The 18968-nt window shown below is 33.6% G+C and overlaps 3 protein-coding genes across 5 annotated transcripts; 1 reads left to right on the top strand and 2 right to left on the bottom strand.

Annotated features, from left to right (window-relative positions):
- Positions 1–51: 51 nt before the first annotated feature.
- LOC105329187 (beta-1,4-glucuronyltransferase 1) lies at positions 52–2828 on the bottom strand. 2 transcript variants are annotated; one of them, XM_011430369.4, is made up of 3 exons: positions 2752–2828; positions 588–1651; positions 52–268 (listed from the first exon to the last, which is right to left on the bottom strand). In XM_011430369.4, the coding sequence occupies exons 2-3, from the start codon at positions 1587–1589 to the stop codon at positions 77–79; spliced, it is 1194 nt and encodes a 397-aa protein (XP_011428671.3). In that variant the 5' UTR covers positions 1590–1651; positions 2752–2828; the 3' UTR covers positions 52–76. The 2 variants fall into 2 exon arrangements, with proteins under 2 accessions (XP_011428671.3, XP_065944861.1); XM_066088789.1 differs by having other exon boundaries at positions 2697–2788.
- Positions 2811–13590, top strand: LOC105329210 (sushi domain-containing protein 4). Of its 2 annotated transcripts, none has more exons than XM_034468544.2 (8): positions 2811–2891; positions 5475–5566; positions 5864–6052; positions 7014–7217; positions 7749–7961; positions 8886–9083; positions 9899–10504; positions 12369–13590. In XM_034468544.2, the coding sequence occupies exons 2-8, from the start codon at positions 5476–5478 to the stop codon at positions 12452–12454; spliced, it is 1587 nt and encodes a 528-aa protein (XP_034324435.2). In that variant the 5' UTR covers positions 2811–2891; position 5475; the 3' UTR covers positions 12455–13590. The 2 variants fall into 2 exon arrangements, with proteins under 2 accessions (XP_034324435.2, XP_034324434.2); XM_034468543.2 differs by having other exon boundaries at positions 2818–2891; positions 7743–7961.
- A 1116-nt stretch (positions 13591–14706) lies between these two features.
- LOC105329211 (peripherin-2) lies at positions 14707–18902 on the bottom strand. The gene is made up of 6 exons (XM_011430400.4): positions 18303–18902; positions 17509–17719; positions 17030–17150; positions 15463–15510; positions 15072–15119; positions 14707–14905 (listed from the first exon to the last, which is right to left on the bottom strand). Exons 1-6 carry the CDS (start codon positions 18878–18880, stop codon positions 14754–14756), a joined length of 1158 nt encoding a protein of 385 aa, XP_011428702.4. The 5' UTR covers positions 18881–18902; the 3' UTR covers positions 14707–14753.
- Between the last annotated feature and the right edge of the window lie 66 nt (positions 18903–18968).

Genomic DNA, 18968 nt, shown 5'->3' with positions numbered 1-18968 from the left:
TATTTTTACACCAAATTGTAGTAGCCCCTAGGAATTAATTGGATTCTTCAGTAAGTTTTTGTAATTTTTATTATTGCTAACATTTTCTTTTGGAGTCTGGATAAGAAGATTCCAGTACTTTTTTAAATTCTTCATAACGTTGTCTATTTTCATGATGATCAACATCTTTTTGACTGTAGAATTTGTTCTTCATTTTGTAGCCTTTGTGAACGAGGAATGCGTTGTTCAGAACAGAAAAATTAAATCCAGCGACATGCATTTCACAAATCTGAAATATATAAAAACTGAAAGTAAATTATTATGTGAACATACATGAATATTTCTAATGGTATCCTATATCTGTTAGAATTTTTTGAGGTAAATTTAGTATGTTCATGCACAACCACTATTTCCCATGGTTGAGCCATGTGGTAGCTAGAACTGTGGATTCATGTATTTAATGGTCAGAATTGCTCTTTACAGACATGTGCAAAAATGATGTACTAATTAATTTTCATTGCAAAACACAACATGTAGGTATTTGCAAAAAGAATATCTGGAAGGTATTTACCACAAAACGAAAAATACAATATAGCATTGTGACTTACCTGGCTGACTCTATTAAAGCCATACTGTTTAAATCTCTCCTGGTACAATGGTAAAGATGATTTAGAGGCAATGAAAAATGGCTCAAAAGGATATTTCCACTGCAACTCAAATGCTAGCTGCAGTTTGTCACTTTTTCTGAGATACTTCCATTTGTTATAATTGGTTTGATTTTGGCACTTTGGACACACATTTATGTAAAAGGGCTGAATGTTTCGGTCAGTTAAGAGGTCTTCCTTTGTGGATGGAATGTTATCGCCTTCACCTGTTTCAAACACAGGGACTATGTAGGCTGTCTGATTGCTTGCAATTTTGGAATTGATAATGTCTGTCTGGAATGAACTTGAAAGATTTGCAGAGGGCAAAAGGTCTATGTCCATGACTAGAACAAAACTAGTTGTCACCATTTTTAAGGCCAGGTTTCGAAGTATATTATGAGGATATTGCAGTTCTCCAATCTCAAAGTTTTCATACTGAGCTTTCATTGAAAGCTTCTTATCACAGTGAATTTCATGGGGTGTAGTGTTGATAATATCTTTATGACTCCAAACGGGAAAGACTAAGTGAAAAATCACTTTTCGTTGTATATCTTCATGACATTCATGTAATCTCCAAATCAAATACAGTGCATATTCGGCATCATGACTCTGAGTCAATACTGAAATGGAGATCTGTCCCTGCCATCTTTCATTCAACTGCACAAGATTCTGAAGATTATTTGAAGTGGTGTGAGTTGCAACAGCAACATCATGTGTACCTGAGGATTGTGACTTTCTGCTTCCTAAAATATCAGGCAGGATAAAATAATACCCACTGCTGTCAGTAACATAGGCATCTCTAATCTTTCGCATTATTTGATCCCAGCCTGATATGTGATTTCTTTCTCCAACAATTGGGTTTCCCTCTTGTAACATGAGGTAAATGTGAAAAACTTGCAGAAATATCACAAGTAAAACCATAAATACTATTGCCTTCTGGATGCTGACAAAGCATTTTGGTTTCATTATACATGTACTTGGATCATCTATTATACTGGGTCCATTGCTAAGCCATCAACATGAACATCCTAAAATAAAAATATCTCAGATATACATGTAGCAAAGTCTTGTGCCCCCATAAAAATTCTTAACAAATCCTTGACATGCAAAATTTAACCATTATAACAAATTTGAATATAACGAATTTACAAATATAGCAAAATGATTTTGAGCCCCAAATAGATGAAATTAATAAAGGAAACTTAAACATTAATAATGAATTTCTTTTTAGACTTAAAAGATAGCAATACTAATTGAAATTATACCGGTAGTTTGAATGAATTTATTTCACATAAATTCTTCAATTTACAGTCAGATAATTATAGGTTTCAAAATGTTTCAAAATAATGTATTTTCATTTAATGCCTTGTAACGGGACGAGAGAAATAATGACGGACCAGACCGAGATTTAAACCCTATCTAGTGCTGGTATTCAAACTGGTCTGACCATCACAGCCTCAATTATATATTGCATAAATGGTAGTCTGGTGAAAGAAAACAATTTATATATTATAATATATACATGTACCGAATTTGTTATACTTCTTATTACAAATTCATTATATGACTAAAACGAATTATAAATGCAGCAAAATAATTACATTTGCAAACATGTTTCTATATAAGAACCTATAACATTATAATAGCAAAAGTGTTTAATTCTGTGTGAACTATATTTAAGAGTTAAGACCATTTCACAATGATTACTGCACATGCTTCTCTTTTGACAGTTGCAACATAAAAACATGGTTATATTATTAATTCTGAACAATTTGCCTGTCTCAAACGTAAATATAAGTATTTAATAAACAGCAATGTTAAAAAGTTCACTATAATATGAACTTGGTTGGTACATGATCAAATCTTCTGGCAAGCACTTCGGGCTTCAAAGGATTTGATCACGTGACCAACCAAGTTCATATTCTGGTGAACTTTTTATTTTGCTGGTCATTTCTTAAGTAAATCCAATGGTCCCTAGGGCTTCGCTACAATCGAGTTTTACTGTACCCCCCCCCCCCCCCCCAAAGAAAGAAATGGCAAAAAAGAAGGTCTTTTAAGTACTATAAAGCACACCATTTTGTGAAATCCCTTTGTAATTTGCGAAAATTCTGAAATCAATAATTAAAACCTTTAAGAAATAGCTATGTAACACCGTGTCAAATGCAGCACCTGTCCTTTTCTTCAAACCGGAAGTAAACAAAGATCTTGACACTTTTGACATGCGTAGTAGCAAACAAACAAATGAAAAAGGAAGAAGGTTTGTTCATTGTGAGTGAAGTTTTACTTATATATTGTACATCTACTGATTACTCTATCACAACCGTTTTACGATTATTGTTGACGATATCATAAGGCAATTCTTTTTTGCTCCTAATGTAATGAAAAATGACGAATGTTTTCTGTTTTTAATTATGTCTTTGAACCTATATTTAATATCACATGAAATGTATGAGTGTATAACCTTTAATATTCTGTAAAATTGAATATGGAAATTGACTGACGATAAGTACTTTCGATCGCTCTAGTATTTGAATTCAATAGTGTCCCTCTCAATTGTTAATCTTGTGCCAGACTGACTTACATTTTAAACCTTCATGCATCATATAGACTTGTGAAAAGTCCCAAGGTTTGTGTATACTTAAAATTCTATGCTGGGTGTAACATATTCATTATTTCACAATAGGCTACAGAACTTCGAATATCTGATCATTTAATCTGAAATAGTTTAAGAATTTGACCATGAAAATTTTAATGAAGCTGAACATACTAGAGATCTATTGAAATTTCTACCAGCAATTCCCATGAATCTTTATATTTGAAAAATATCTGTCCTAATCTTTATACTGAACAGTGGACACCCAGGTGCAATAAAATCTAATGGCATCCAGACATAAATGGGTCAGCCCAATATGAGACACCTCAGCCCATTAGAATTTTTTTTACATGCATTTTGTAATTTGAAAGAAAAAAAATTAAGGATTGAATAAAATTTGAAAGTAATCTCAACGATCTGAATAATCTCAAGATCATTTGAGAGTAAATCGTGGGTAATTAAAAAAAATATATATACATATCTATGAAAGTAAGAATGTTAATTACAAATACAACTTCACACTTTAGAGTCTCAAGTGTGCAGACAATGAAGTGAATAGCTTTTACTAATTATATTCACCCTTAGTCTTGATTTATAAATTTTATACCCCCACTATAATATTTTTTTTCTCATATTAATCATTATAACAAACTTCCCTTTCTGAAGTGAGGAGGTGGTCTTTATTTATACTAGTGCTGAAACGAATACCATAAATCAGTATACGAATATTCGTGAGTGCTATTCGATTCGTATTAGAATATTTGTAGATGTCATCGACAAGGTAATTAGGTATGTTTGATAGTTTGTATTACTAAGTGCGTGTATGTGTAGACTGCTTAAACACCTCAGTTCGTAGTTGACACTTAATGCATGAGTATCCTATGAATTAGGTGCGCGATTATTTTTTATGCAAATAATATTAATATACTTATTTTTTTTAACTTCCATCAACTACAATCAAAAGATTGATTACTTCTTTAATAATATACTGCAGTCCTGACTCCTGTATGAGACCAATACGTAACTTCATAAGTCATTCCAAATATTTCCGCCATGATATAGTGTTAGAAAGAAAACCAATAACGCTCATTACTCCGGAAATGTTCTGTTTATTTAAAAAAAACAAATTACATCGCAGTATCTTTTTAAATAAAACTTTTGATGTACCTTTCGATATTAGCACTCGGTAGCTCACACTAGTTCAAACTTTTAAGCAAATTATTTCTTCATCTTCTAATATGAATTGAAAAATCCAGAATGTTTGTCTTCGTTCGATGAAAACCCTGCTTTTACTTTCAATGTAAACAAGGCTTCTGATTATTTAGTGTATGTGAAAATGGGCCAAGAAAGTTATGAATATAAAGTGTGACCTGTGTCACTTCCTCAGTATGCAACACACTTGAGAAGCCAATAAGTCCCACTCATAGTCATAGTATATATCTCCCCAAAACAGGAGCACACAACTGTCAAGAGTCAATTATTAAAACATCATGTGTGATTATTTAATTGTTACTTGCAATACCTATAGTAGTTATGACAGTTTAGAACCATTTTAACAAGGCCTTGGACTTTCCGTAGGACGTAACTGTCTATTTTTGCGTCAAAACAAGTTAAAATGACGCTGGTTTCGAGTGAAATCTACACCGATTGCGTAGTATTAGCTCAAAAGCCAGACAAATCTTGTTGATTTCAAAGAGCAATGGCTGAGTGCCCTACAATGAAATAGACAGGCCTACGTCACACTGCTGTTTAACACCAACTTCCCAAAGTCCAAGCCCTTGTTAAAATGGTTCTATTTTGTGCCTTGAATTATAAATCTGTAAAACACTAAATTTGGGGTACAAAAAGCTAGACTAAAATTTGTACTATAGCAGCTGTAGAAGTCTTTTGGAATAGGTGATCTGGTGAATTTAATATTCATAAACTGACAGTGAAATGGCAAAGTATGCTAAATTGTGTTTTGTTTACTGTCTTAAGCTACAGTCACTGCCATTTCAATTTTCTAAATGAGGAAGTCGGAGAAAGAAAAACACAATTTTCTGGAAAAAAGTTAAGGGTCTGTAATTTAGCCTGGAAAAAATAGAGTGAGTCGGGAAACAGAGAGAGAGAGAGAGAGAGAGAGAGAGAGAGAGAGAGAGAGAGAGAGAGAGAGAGAGAGTATAATACCAGAGGCCAAACTTTTAAGGTGCATGATTTAAGAGAGAAATCTGCTTACAAATGACTCATTTTGTCACAAAAACACTGTTTTCTCTTTGCAGGATGATGAAAGAAAGTTACTTCAGGCTTATTTTAATTACTACAGCATCACTTTATCATGTATGTTCGGGAATCAAAAATCCCTTGAAAGAAGGTGAGCTCATAAAATTAAAGTTTTTAGCCAAATTATTTAAGACAGGTGAATTTAAAGATTATTTCATTTTGATCGAATTTCATATATTTGGTCAAATTATATCATTGAGTTAAAAATGCCATATTTCTTTAGTGGTATATGTTGATGTATTTTTCTATAGATCTTTTGCTTCATTCCTTTGAAATCCACTCTCATCCATCATGGTTCATGAATATTCAAATTTTCAATATTTCAAACATGTCAAAACATGTAGTTAGAATATATCAAGAATGATGCATGGAATATGTTTTATCACAGGTTACGGTCCTGACCATAGTTGCGGTGAATTTCTAGCTGTCTTAGATGGACAGATAGAATACAGAGATATCTATGCATTTGTAAAATGCAACAAGGGCTATGAATTGAAGGGGGATGGGACTTTCAAATGTGACCAACACTCAGGTTCAAAATGGAGCCCAGGAACAAGACCAACATGTCAGCAAAAGGGTACTATGCAAAATAATTTTATTTAATCACCCAATCAATAGCTAATGATCCCCTCACTCAACTTGTTGAAAAGGGGATATTGCACCATTGCTGTCTTGTGTGTGTATGTGTGTCCATTTCAGCCTTGTAGCAAAGCAAGATTAAAAAAAAAAACCTGGCATGCATGTTTATCAAACTTCGTACACTTCATAAGCATGGTTAAAGGACAAACTCTATTCATTTTCAAGTAATTCTGTTAAATATTTATTAAAATTACGACACTTACAATAAAAACTTTATATATCCGAAGTTTAAAAGTTTAAAATATCCGGAAAAAAATTTGATATTAAAAGTTTTTCTACAACATACTTTGGGAAATTTCATATACTTGTAACTTGATTTGTCCAATATTTGAGCCTCTTAAGGTCAGACGACACGTTCCTCGAGAATCTTTTTTGTATCTCCTCGTAATAAAAAGTTCCAATAAAAAATATTAATTTAATAATTACTTTAAAAATGATCAAAATTTACTTGGATTTGGTTATATGTCTAGATGGTCGAGTGGTTAGAACCGTGACCGCTCACTGCCAGAAGCGTATAGGTCGTGAGTTCAAAGCCCCGCCCCGGCGGAGATATAGTTCTAATATAGTGAATTTCGCTGTGCTGTAGATGTATTTATTTTTATATCAGTAATTCAAGTGTATTTTTAAGAAGATTATATAGGAAATTGCATACTCAAGTATTTTGCAGAAATGCCTGGTAAGTTACCCTAATGTTTTGCAAGAAAGCTTGTCAAAGTAGTAGTAAACCATTAACAAATTCCTGGAAAAAGTTATCTAAAATTGAGGAACGTGCTGTCTGACCTTATTTTAAGTTAAAAAAATTCAACACGCTTCAACATTATGTTTTATGGTCTTTTACTTCCTCTGTTGATGTGTAACGTCAGTTTCAATTACATTCAATCCAAATCTTTCTGTTTCAGATGAATGTCCTATCCCTCCATTAAATCATGCAGATATCATGAGAAGAGAAGACCGTAAAGAAGCAGTCCTTTACTGTAGAGATGGATACATTTTAAAGTCGTTGGCAGAGCCATTCGGAAGGTCATTTGAAGTATATTGTTACAAAGATGTGTGGTACCTCACTCCAGGAGTGCCAGTTAGAGACTGCGTAAAACGCACTGCATGTGAGTTTACCTGTAATGTTATAGAGTACTAAATGCTGAACATCATCAAGCCAAGTCAAATTTGGTAACTATTGTTAATACATTGAAATAGAAACTTGTGTGAAGAGTACCAATGAAAAACTCACAACTGTATATTAAATCTTATAAGCCTATGGAACCCTTCCAAGCCATGGGCAGTATAAATAATTTCACTCCGTAAGTGACAAATGATTACTAGTACCACTACCTGTAGTTTAATTTCTTCATATCATAAAACTAGAGGTGTAGACTAATATACACTGGTTTACATGTACTTAATATCATTAACAAAGTCTGATGATAAACTTCTTTATAATTAGAAAACTAAGAAAAAAATATTATCAATGAAACTAGGCATTGTCTTGTATCAGAAAATCTTATGTTGGAGCAAAAAATTTTTATTGACCCCAAGTTATCAACAACATTGTATGGTTGATATACATGTATTGATGTTTCTGCAAATTACTCCAGCTTTCATTCATATTTATTCATTTTAATTTCAATAAGTTTTAGATGACAAATGTGAACAGCCACCAAAAGTACCCCATGCTAAATGGATATACGAACCAGATGAACAAGAAGAGCCTCCCTTTGAGAGGTTTTCTTTCGCTGAGGGTGACAAAATCCAGTATTATTGTGAAACAGGGTATAAGTTGATAGGGGAACCCACTGTTGTGTGCCAAGAAAAGGGGAGATGGTCTGATCTACCAATTTGTTTACAGACTGGTAAGAAAAGAAAAATTTGTCTATCAAATTTTTTTCTCACATGAATTGTGAGAGAGGTTGATTAATTTAAACATCTAGTTTTTTGTAAACACGTTGTTATGTATATCATTTATTAATATACTTGAACAGATATACAAATGCAAGTATGATGAAAGAAGTTTTACATATTACTGTTTTTATAAAAAGTTACAGCGAATTACAGAATACCGGTAGAGTTTTCAATAGCTTGTTGGATTGCTCAATAGGGTATTCAATTTGGTCAGCAAGGTATCACATCAGGTTTAAATCTAGGTCCTGTGGTTACTCAAGTGTAGATTGTTATTTTGCACTCAACCCATTCATTTTACACAAAGAAAACCTCTAGAACACTCTCTCCTATTGTTAGCTATTCTATTCATAGACTTTTAAAAAGAATGTCCACCTTGACAGCACTGGACTCTATAGAGCATCAATTCTGCTTGGAGTAATTTGAATTTTGTTTTTCAAAAAATGTAATTCAAAAGGCAGTTCTGAAGAAACAAATAAAAGAGAATAGCATAACTTTAAAAAGGAGGTATTTTTCCCTGCAAACAATCATTAAAAATTTTGGTTCCCTGATTCCTGGTGCATCTTACAGCACTAATAGTTTTTTTTTGTGCTGACTGCTTAATTAGTTCAGACTTTTATAGCAGTAATGTAGGATAACAGAGAGAAACAAAAAGGCACAAACCGTGCAAATGTTAACCAGATTAACTCACTCTATTGCTGTCATACCTGAGTAATCACATGACCTAGATTTAAACCTAATGTGATACCTTGCTAACCAAATTGAATACCCTATTGATCAATCTAGCAAGCTATTGAAAACTCTACTGGTATTCTGTAATTCGCTGTAAACATGTATATGATACAACAGAAAAATGTTAGACCTCTAACTATTTTTAGGTACTTCTGAACCTTGCCAAGTTCCGATAATTCCTAATGGAGAGTGTTCCTGTTGGACAACCAAGTCTAGCTCCTGTACCCATGTGTATCACAAGGGGAGAGTGGCGTGTACCTGTGACTCTGGGTATCAGTCCCTGGGTCAGGAGGTCCTCACTTGTAACAATGGCAAATGGGACCGCTACACTCCATCTTGTATTTGTAAGTCATGTTTTCACCTTTTTAGGTCTCCTGAGTCACTCAGATGACCCTCGCAATTGGTCTTTGTCCTCTGTTGTGTGGTTCCTCATGCATTGTCTGTTAACAATTTACATTTTAAAGTTCTTGAAAACTACAAGGCAATTTGTCACTATGTTTGGTTTCAAGCATCTGTAGGATAATATGAATGGAAATTGTAATATTTATGACCGCACCACACCCAAGCCTCATTAGCAAGGCCAATATGCCAAATATGCAAAAAGGCAAAATTTTCAAAAATCATCCTCTACACTCCCACACTTGGTGGAAAAATTCAAATGCATTGTCCATAAAGCCCTCTACCAAAATTATGAAATTTATTACATTTTTTACCTCTCCAAATATTTTCAAAAGCTATATTTTGATTAAATATTGTAAAATTTGAAATTCTAAACCAATGAAAGTATTCTAATTGTAATGTACTTTAATTCACATAAATATCAACAAATGTCCCATTACCACCTTAATAGATGGTCGATATAAAAAATAAGGTTACAATATCATATAAATTAATGGTTAAATTTAATAGGTCAAATATTCGTAACATAAATGCCATAGTAAATATGTATTCTAATTAAAAAGTTAAAAATATGGGTTAGATCATGTTACACAAATTTAGAGCATTAAAGTAGGGAAGTATTCATTTTGTAAAAAATGCATGTGCAAGGAAAACTTTTTCATTATGACCCAACTTGATTTGCACATATTTTTATGTACAAAATCCGATTAAAAACCCCACCAAAGTTGATGTTTAATAAATTGCTTTTTGTTTTGTATAGCTCTAACTCCAACAGAAGTATCAGTGGAAGACACAACGCAGGACAACAGTCATATGAATACATTGGCTGTTGTCATCGCTACTGCTTGCAGTGTGTTGGGACTACTTTTAATGGTGATGGTAATTGTCATTCTTCGTCGCAAGAAGCCATCCCACCATCATCACCAGCGCTTTTACGATCAGGGTACCATGCCCCCACCGTACGGACGGGTATACCCCATTGATGAACACGACAGAGTAGCTTTAATAGGGTACGAGTCTGCTAGGCTACCGACCTACGAGGAAGCAACCAGTGACACTGCCTCCCAACAGGTAGCCAGCCCAAGGTCAGCTCAGGAATTTAGGCCTTTACCAAATATTCCATTCCAGCTTCGAAGTCCAGCTCTTCCAAGCATTGATAGCACCAGCAGACATTCCGTGATAACCACCACCACAGGGAACGCCGAGGTGTTCGGTTCAATAGATACAGTCAATTTTAGCATGAGCGACGCCTCCACTGCTGGAACAGTGGACACCATGGATAGTCGAACCAGTCGCCCCTCCCACGGATCTCGCACCGCTACCGCAGGCAGTCTGGAGTCCTCTAGAGAGAATTTGTCTTCAGAGGGTAATTAGATTTTAATTAATGTACATGAATTTCGAGAGTTCGAATTTTGATAAACAGAGGCTTTTAAGGTATCTCACTGGTCACATTTAAAGTTCACTGCACACAAGTATAACTTTATTCATTTATCACAGAAAGATTTTTATTTCATTATTACACAACATTCCTAAAGAAAATCAATTTAAAACTACTAAACAGGCAAGTTTTTCAGATGGTTTTCAAAATAAAATTATCAAGATCATGCATTCTTTGAAAGTTGATAAACACTAAACATTTTATCATATTTTTTAAGCAAACAAACTCAACTTGATATATTTTAAAGCTGACATGAATTCATAAAAGCATTGGTCGCCATATTATTTTCGATCGCTCCTCTACTGCCACTGGGGTATATATATCGGTTGAGAAAGTTATGGTCGGTTGCTTTCCGATCAAGGCATTCAGGTTGCACGGACTTATAAATGCATGAACTACACATTGTAGTAAAATGTTTGTAGTAAAGAATAAAGAAAACAACAATCAATGAAATACAAAATATGTTTATTCTGTGAAAGGATTTTCCAGATATCTTTATTATTTTGCACATACAGTGCTGCCTCACTACGCATTCACATCGAACACGTGTGTCGTTGATACAGAGTGAATAACGTCTGCGTCTTTTTGAAAACCCCGGCGGCACTACATCGAACACAGTAGATAAATGATAGTAAATCCAAGAAAATGACAATGTAACATCGTTTCCACCCGTTCAACCGTTTCTAAAATCCATGCGATCATTGACATTGCTCGATCTGCCACAGTGTGTTGTTTGCGCATGTGCGATGTTGTAACATACACAGGAAAACGGTCCACAATTATCGAGGAATTTTATAAGTATCTGCGCCAGGATTTCAGTCTGTCTTGTTTCATCGTGTATTGGATATATCTTGCCAGTGCAGTGGTTGTCATTTTACTTTTTTTCAAAACGCGTTTCTACACGTCTTTTCGTCCAAGGCAACGTGTTCGGGTGCATGAAATACCTGAATGCGGTGAAGCATGAATAGTGCTCTCAGCTTATATAGGGGGTGTGTAGCGATGAACAGAACAATAGAAATCGACAACTAATATGGCGGTAGTCGGAGATAAAAGGGAAATAAATGCGTATTTATGAATTCATGTCAGCTTTAAACATACATTAGGCCCTGTTTTACTTATAGAAATCAATATTAAAGAATTTTATTATCTTTTAGCATAAAACTATGCAAATATACAGAAAAGTCTGATTTTTTTGGGGGGGCCAAATGTTGGAAGAATTTTATCTTTGAAGCCCTCTTTTGTAAAATCTACATCAATGACACTCATGTTTTATTATGTCACTTGCATACTTAAGTCAAATCCAGACAAACTGGATTAGATTTTTGGAAGTTGGATATTTAGACAAATTTTATTTTAAATCATTACTATTGAAAAATTAGCTTGTACTTCGTGCAGAAATGCCATAAACAATCATGTGAATTCTCTTAATCAATATAATCAATCTGATCATTGCATGTACATAATTTAAAACAATACTTGGTGTACTGATAAACATTCTAATTGGTTAGGTAAACTGCCGATATATGTCAATACAGCACAAACTGCAATTTTACTGCAACAAATGTCAAATTACATGCCCACTGACTAACCCAGAGGGCTGAACACTGACACCCCCCCCCCCCCTTTTCTTTGTATTTTTTTGTTGTTGTATGTTTTGTCTTCAGATTTCAATAATATACTTTGTAAGAAATTCTTGCTACTTGCAACCACATTGAGGAGTGAGATACCTTAATACTCAGTGTTAATTTAACGGATTGATTTAACACCTGTTTTAATTTCTCTATTTTTACAGATGCACCATTACTGGAAAATAATACTTTACAATTGAACACAGAGACTCAAGATGAAGTTATAGAAGAAGAAAACAAGGAATCTTAGATATTTCATCATGAATCTATAGATTTTGTTGGAAGACATTGAACTATCTATGTATGGTAGTTGGATCTGAGAATGTGCATTCTATATGATATTTCAATAGTAAAAATTGGGGTTTTTTTTAAAATGATTGTATGTTTACTGTCAGAATTATTCCTATAGGGACTTCTGTGATAAGAAATTAAATGAGTGTTGTGAAAATGTGTGTACAGTATGTAGAAATGATATTAAAAGGAATGGACTGTTACAATTTTTTTTTCAGAGATTTGATTTTTTTGTTCCCTTCACAAATTGGTGCTTTTTTGTTTTTAAAGAGATTTTTATCATTTATAAGGCATTTATGTTGAATTTGTATCAATGTATACAGAGGGTATTTTTGCCCCATCATACTTGCAATTATCTTTTCGAAACAAAGTTGTGTTTAAAAAGATATTTAATACGTTATATTTAAACTGATTGAAATTAGACCTGTTTTTAATTTGCCAACTAATGATGATTTTCAATTGGACAAAACTTAAAGGGTTAAATTAACAAATACATGTTGCTGTACAGAGTATTAATTTACATTGTACATGCATCGTAACGTATTTATATATTCCCGTACAGTAATAGACTCTGCTCTTCCTTCCTGGTTCTTTTTTTAACTCAACATAATTGAAAGGATTAGCTGTATTCATCGATTTTTAAAATGTATAGACACAGCAGAGGAAATACTTCAGTTTTTAAGCATAACGTTTGTGAATAAATGTTCATCAATGAAATATCCACATAATACACCATATTTTAATCTCAACATAATTTTGTTTGTACTTAGTGTCTTGTTGTCCTAAAAAATGTACATGTACCGGGTATCTTCTAGATAAAAACTTGACATCAAAATTAACTAATCATTATTTAAATGTGTATAGAAATTATTAAAGTGCCGTTTTCACTTTAAAGTGTGTGTATTATAAGGGAAATTCAATGAAATTATGGGGTTTGCTTATTTCTGACAATCTTTTCTCTCAAAACAATGATATGTAGCCAAGATCTGTATTTGAAATTTTTCCGAGTGAAGATCTCTACTCTTTTAATAGATCTAATCTATTTCCATTATTATTCCACCTTCTACTTTGTGTAATAAATGATTGTATATTTACTATTTTTCTTTTCATTCCAAATGGCACTACTGTGGAATCATTAAAGTTTGTGGGGGCCAATTTTCGTGGATTGCTTAAATTTTACAGGTTTATGGGGACGTAATTTTGTGCATTCTCTTAAACCTACGAAGGAACTATAACTTTATTACCCTAATTTATTAATTCATGGAGGATGTTAATTTGTGGATGAGAGGTACCCACTAATTCCACGAAAATTGAGCCACCACGAAATCTAATGATTCCACAGTATATAGTAAAATATATGAAACTGACGTATACAGGTCACTGAGTTACATTAATCTTTTATTGTACCAGTATGGTGCAAAGATGAATGTGATGTTGTAATGATAGGGTAATTAAACTGGATATTGGCCTGGATAGCTTAATGTCTTAATACTTGAATAGAAAGGCAAAGGTTCTAGGTTGGAATCATAACCCAGCCATTTTTTAAACTGTGTTTCCGAAAGGAAAAATCTGGTTATTAAAATGGTGAAAATGGTGGGTGGGTGGCTGCCTAAAGGGTATTCCTATTGTACGGATAACTCCTACAGATTTCAAGATAGGAAATTTGCATATCACTTGAATTTTGATCATTTATGAAAAATATACCATAGATCTGTTGAACTTAGTTATTTTGGGGCAAAATATGGCACATAGAGTACCCAATTTTTTTGGATAGATAGTGTTATCAATTCAGAGTTGACAAAAGGATTATGGATACTGTTCACACAAAAGAAAACATTTTCATCATATAATCGCTCATCCTTCATATGGTGTCATGAGACACATGGAACCATCAGGTTCAGTTTAAAGAACCTTGGATGTTGATCCTCAATAGTGATCAGTTAGGAGGGAAGAAAGAGAGAGATGAGATTAATGGGCGGGGTTCCAATCTTTGAAAAGGAATAAGAATTTGGGGATTGAAGGCAATTCAACAGAATGACATTTATTAGTACTTTGTACTATAAAATTACCCGATACTCTTAAATGAAAACTAGTTTTGCCAAGAATCAAATTACAAATAAGGCTTGATACATCTAACTGACAATTTTTTTTTGCTCGCTTGTAAATGTATAACTAGGGCATGGAGATTGACCTTGTGATTTGTTAAGCATCATTAAAATGGTAGCAGCTATTCAATGACTACCGATACATTTCTAATGCTACATTTCATTGACATATCTGACAGAATGTCTTGGTGGAATGAAGTCTTCGTCGTCTTCCACCTCATCAAACGACTCATCCACTGACATGTCGTCTATACTTCCCACAGGGGGCAGGTTCTGGAGGCTGGCTAGCATTGTCATTGGGGGAGCTAAAAGTCAATATATTGATACAAGCTATACAGTATACGTACATGAACATTACAGGTATTAAACATTTACCAGAACTTTGGTATCAAATATAGGTTTATTCTTCGGTCCAATTTTTAGTTAATGTATTTTTTAAGTCTGCAATTTACATCATGTTTTTAAACTTACGAGGTAAATCTTCGCCCAGTATTGTTTTCTGTGTTTCAATGTCATCATCTATAATATTCATTTGGTTGAAAATGATTAGTTTTAATCACTAAGCTACAAATCTAATTGAACACTGTTCTTCAAAGCATCACCATGGATATATATGCATTAAATCTTTTAATCACAAATAGATACCTTCATAAAATACAAATTATATTATAAATCAAGCTTAAATCCTAGCTATTTCAGCCTATCATTTGAATTTGACTGTGAGATGTCAAATTTACCAATGTCATGCACATATTCAGAGCTAGAAATTTTTATGCACAAAGTTACTAGTAATTGATATTGAATACCTTTAGAATATAACAAACATGATATTGAATTTGCTTGATAAGTCAATGAAACTCACCAGGTAAATCACCACCTCCCAACAGATTCTGTGTTTCATCATCCTTCCCTGTAAAATAGTCGACTTTGAATAATTACACTTGCAATAGATGGGAACAATTGGAAAGATCATTGAGATGGTGACCATCTTAAAGGGACCCATGCACTTTAATAAATGAAATTAAGATGACGGACATTTTAGAGAAATTCATTTTAACCTAAGGGATCCTTAAAACTTGACACCCTGTGACATTTACTTTCTATGAAGGTATATACCTTCATAGAAAGTAAATGCCACAGGGTGTCTATGTCACAATATGGCTATTTTAACCATTGTTAAACAGTTAGTGTTTATATCGCAAATATGGTTGTCAATATATGTAGCGCAATTGGTATAGCTTTGGGTAATCCACAGGTACCCAGTTCAAATACAGCAGGGGCTTTTGTTTTTATTGATCGCAGTAAGTTTCAAAAGTTGATCTTTTCCACCAAATTTGAACCTTTTTTCCGTCATTTTCAAATTGAACACATGCTAGAATTCCATATCTGTAAGGAATATTGAAGTAAAGGCTTTTATGCAAAACATTTCCCACAGGTTTGGATGACCATTAACTTCTGACTTATAAATTTAGTTTAAGGTCATTGCACATTCAATACCTAACAAGAACAATGCAGGTAGGACCAAAGGGAGAACAATTTGGCTGAGAGAGCTAGGTCTGCTGTAACCCTGACATTTGACAAAGCACCTTTATTTAAGGTCACTGTACAGCTTTTACATTCAATCTGTGTTTGGTAAATCTGAGCATGAAAATGAAATTATGGTGCAAATCTGGAATTTACAAAGATCATCTATAACCTTCACCTTTGACCTAGAAACTTAGTTCAAGGTCATTGGGCACCATTTACCCACAATATAAGCAAACTGAAGGATAAAGAGTACATGGTCTAAACTAAGAATAATCAAATGGGTCTTTTTCAGCCTTGACCTTAAATTTTGTTCAAAGTCACTGCACATTCTCTAATTACCCAAAAGAATCTCTTAATGTGAAGTATGAACCAGACTGGGCCAAGGGAAGAGAATATATTGTAAGGACAAGCATTTTAATATAAGTCTGCCATATTACCTCCTTTGACTTTAACTTGGTTCATTACTGCTTGGCATTTCTCCCAAAGCATGTGCACCCTACTGGTGAAATATGAGCTAGAATGGGTCTATGGGGGAGAATTTATTAAGTAAATTCTTACATCAGACAGTCAGGCTAATCACTATAAAGAAATTTGTGGGGGCCCTTATAATAATCAAATTGATGAGTTTTCTAGCATAAGGCCATAAACTACAAATAGTTCAGTGGATCTTGACACAAAATTTTTTTCCACTAAAATTTTTTATTTTCTACACAACAGTAGCCCATATTAATTCCATTGCAATATCCAACTTCAGTATAATACAAATGTACAAGTACAGTATGTGTAGTGTACAAACAAAGCTCTTGGGGGAAAATGAGAACTCAGGTGAGTTGTTTCTGTGATTTCAGATGCACTGTTACCTGGTAAGTGTTAGAAAATATTACATGAAGTTTTGTTTTTACCTTTCCCTCCTGATTTTCCTCCTTTAGCGCCACTAGGAAATAGATAGGCAGTTGAATCCTCCTCCTCCTTCAGGTTTTCTATTCCTGTCTGCAGCAGTCGTGTTCCAGTTGCAAGGGCCAACTGTGCATAGAAATGATATTTAGTACATGTAGTTAAAATATAGTATCTTATATGTCAGTGTATCAAAACTGATGTCTAATTTTATCGACAAGTGGTCAAGTTACGGTAACTTAAATTTTCTTCTTTAAAACCTTTTTAATAACCATTAATAATATATATACTGGTATAGAATTCAGATATATTTCAAAATGCAAATTGATTTTATTTTTACAATGCTATATTTTTCTACAGTTGGCCTGCTTTCAGCTGTTGTCTTAAATATAAAACATGTCTATGCTAAAACTATTTTATGTCAATCAACATTTGTTATTGTTTTCTGAATTAATGCCTGGTACATGTAATAAGACAAGGTTTCTACCTGAATTAATGCCAGGATGACAATGATAGCTCCCGAGGCATTCAGTATGTTTTTGTACGAGTTCATCAATGCATCTCCACAGCCTCTCCTATACACAGTCAGGTCATTGGCATAGTTATACTTAAAGTAGGTCCCATGAACCCTGGTGTTGATGCATGGTCTTAAGACTTTGAGGCTACAGCAGCTGAATGGGACATTGTCATCATGCTTGCTGCAAAGTGCCTATAACTATTAAAAAGTCTGCCAACCTACTGTAAACACATTATATTTATACATTATATTGTAAAATATTTGGCAGATATTGGTTTTTTAACAGGTTAGCATGGATTTATGTTTTTATATTATGTATATTCCTAAATGTGCCTATTAAATATTTAACATACCGGTACAAACACACATACATAGACAGAGCTAAATAAATCTCATTAAGTGATGTACACGGTACAGAATATTATAAAGCAGAAGCTCTGCTTTCTACCAAAAAGTGCTCATTAAATACACAGCCTATTAATGTACTGGTAAAATGTCTAAAGTACGTATTTGCTTTTCATCAACTTTAAAGATAATATCAGAAATCTAAATTATGGTGTAACTGTGAGGAAGTTTGCTTTCATTGCAGTTTCTTCTTTATTACAAAAGAAAATTATTATTATGGGAACTTGTCAAAGATTAAATTTAATATACAAAAAATGTATGTCTCACGAACAAATTTAGATATCCTTGATATGATAAACTGACTTTTGTAAAATAAATCCATCTGAATCAACAGCAAACGTTTAGCTCATAATGCTTACTTGAATGTTTCTTGTTCCTCTTTTGTCATATAATCATCGTTGAGATATTTCTTTGAAACAATTTTGTAATTGAACCAATCTGTGTATCCATTGGAACCACAACACTTGTACTGGATTTGTAACACGTCAATGATATGCTTTTTATGCATGTCTGTGGAATACTTTTTCATGGAAGTTAATATTCCTTTTCCAAATAATTTGCGCAGTGAAGCAATGCTTGCAAAACAAAGCATGGATGAAACAAATACACACACAAATATTACCAAAGAAATATATACAAATATTGTGAGATATTTTTTCCAAGCTTCCCTCCTCTTTAGGTTTTGTATAACCCAGCACACGCGTGCACCTAAAACATTTCCTATCAGTCCAAAAAACGATAAAATAACCATAAACGCAGGTAAGGCGTTACGACTTCCTTCTATGAGCCCAACTTTGTCTTGTACAGCAAGCTCAATGTAAATTCCCATAGCCAGCATTATGAAATTAAAAGGAATTGTGGCAAGACATATTCCAGATGACACCTTTGAAAGTAAACATCTTTTATCCTCTGTTAGAGTAATTTCTGGTACCCCCATTTTCACATTATTCTTCCGGAAGTCAAACTGACGTACGTAATTTTGAAACGTCATAAAGATGACAAAATGGCGCCAACATGCTCAAAGA

This window comes from Magallana gigas, chromosome 6, assembly GCF_963853765.1.
Source record: "Magallana gigas chromosome 6, xbMagGiga1.1, whole genome shotgun sequence".
Classification (NCBI taxonomy): domain Eukaryota; kingdom Metazoa; phylum Mollusca; class Bivalvia; order Ostreida; family Ostreidae; genus Magallana; species Magallana gigas.
Note: the sequence above shows the minus strand (reverse complement) of the source record. Positions and strands in the feature narration are given on the sequence as shown.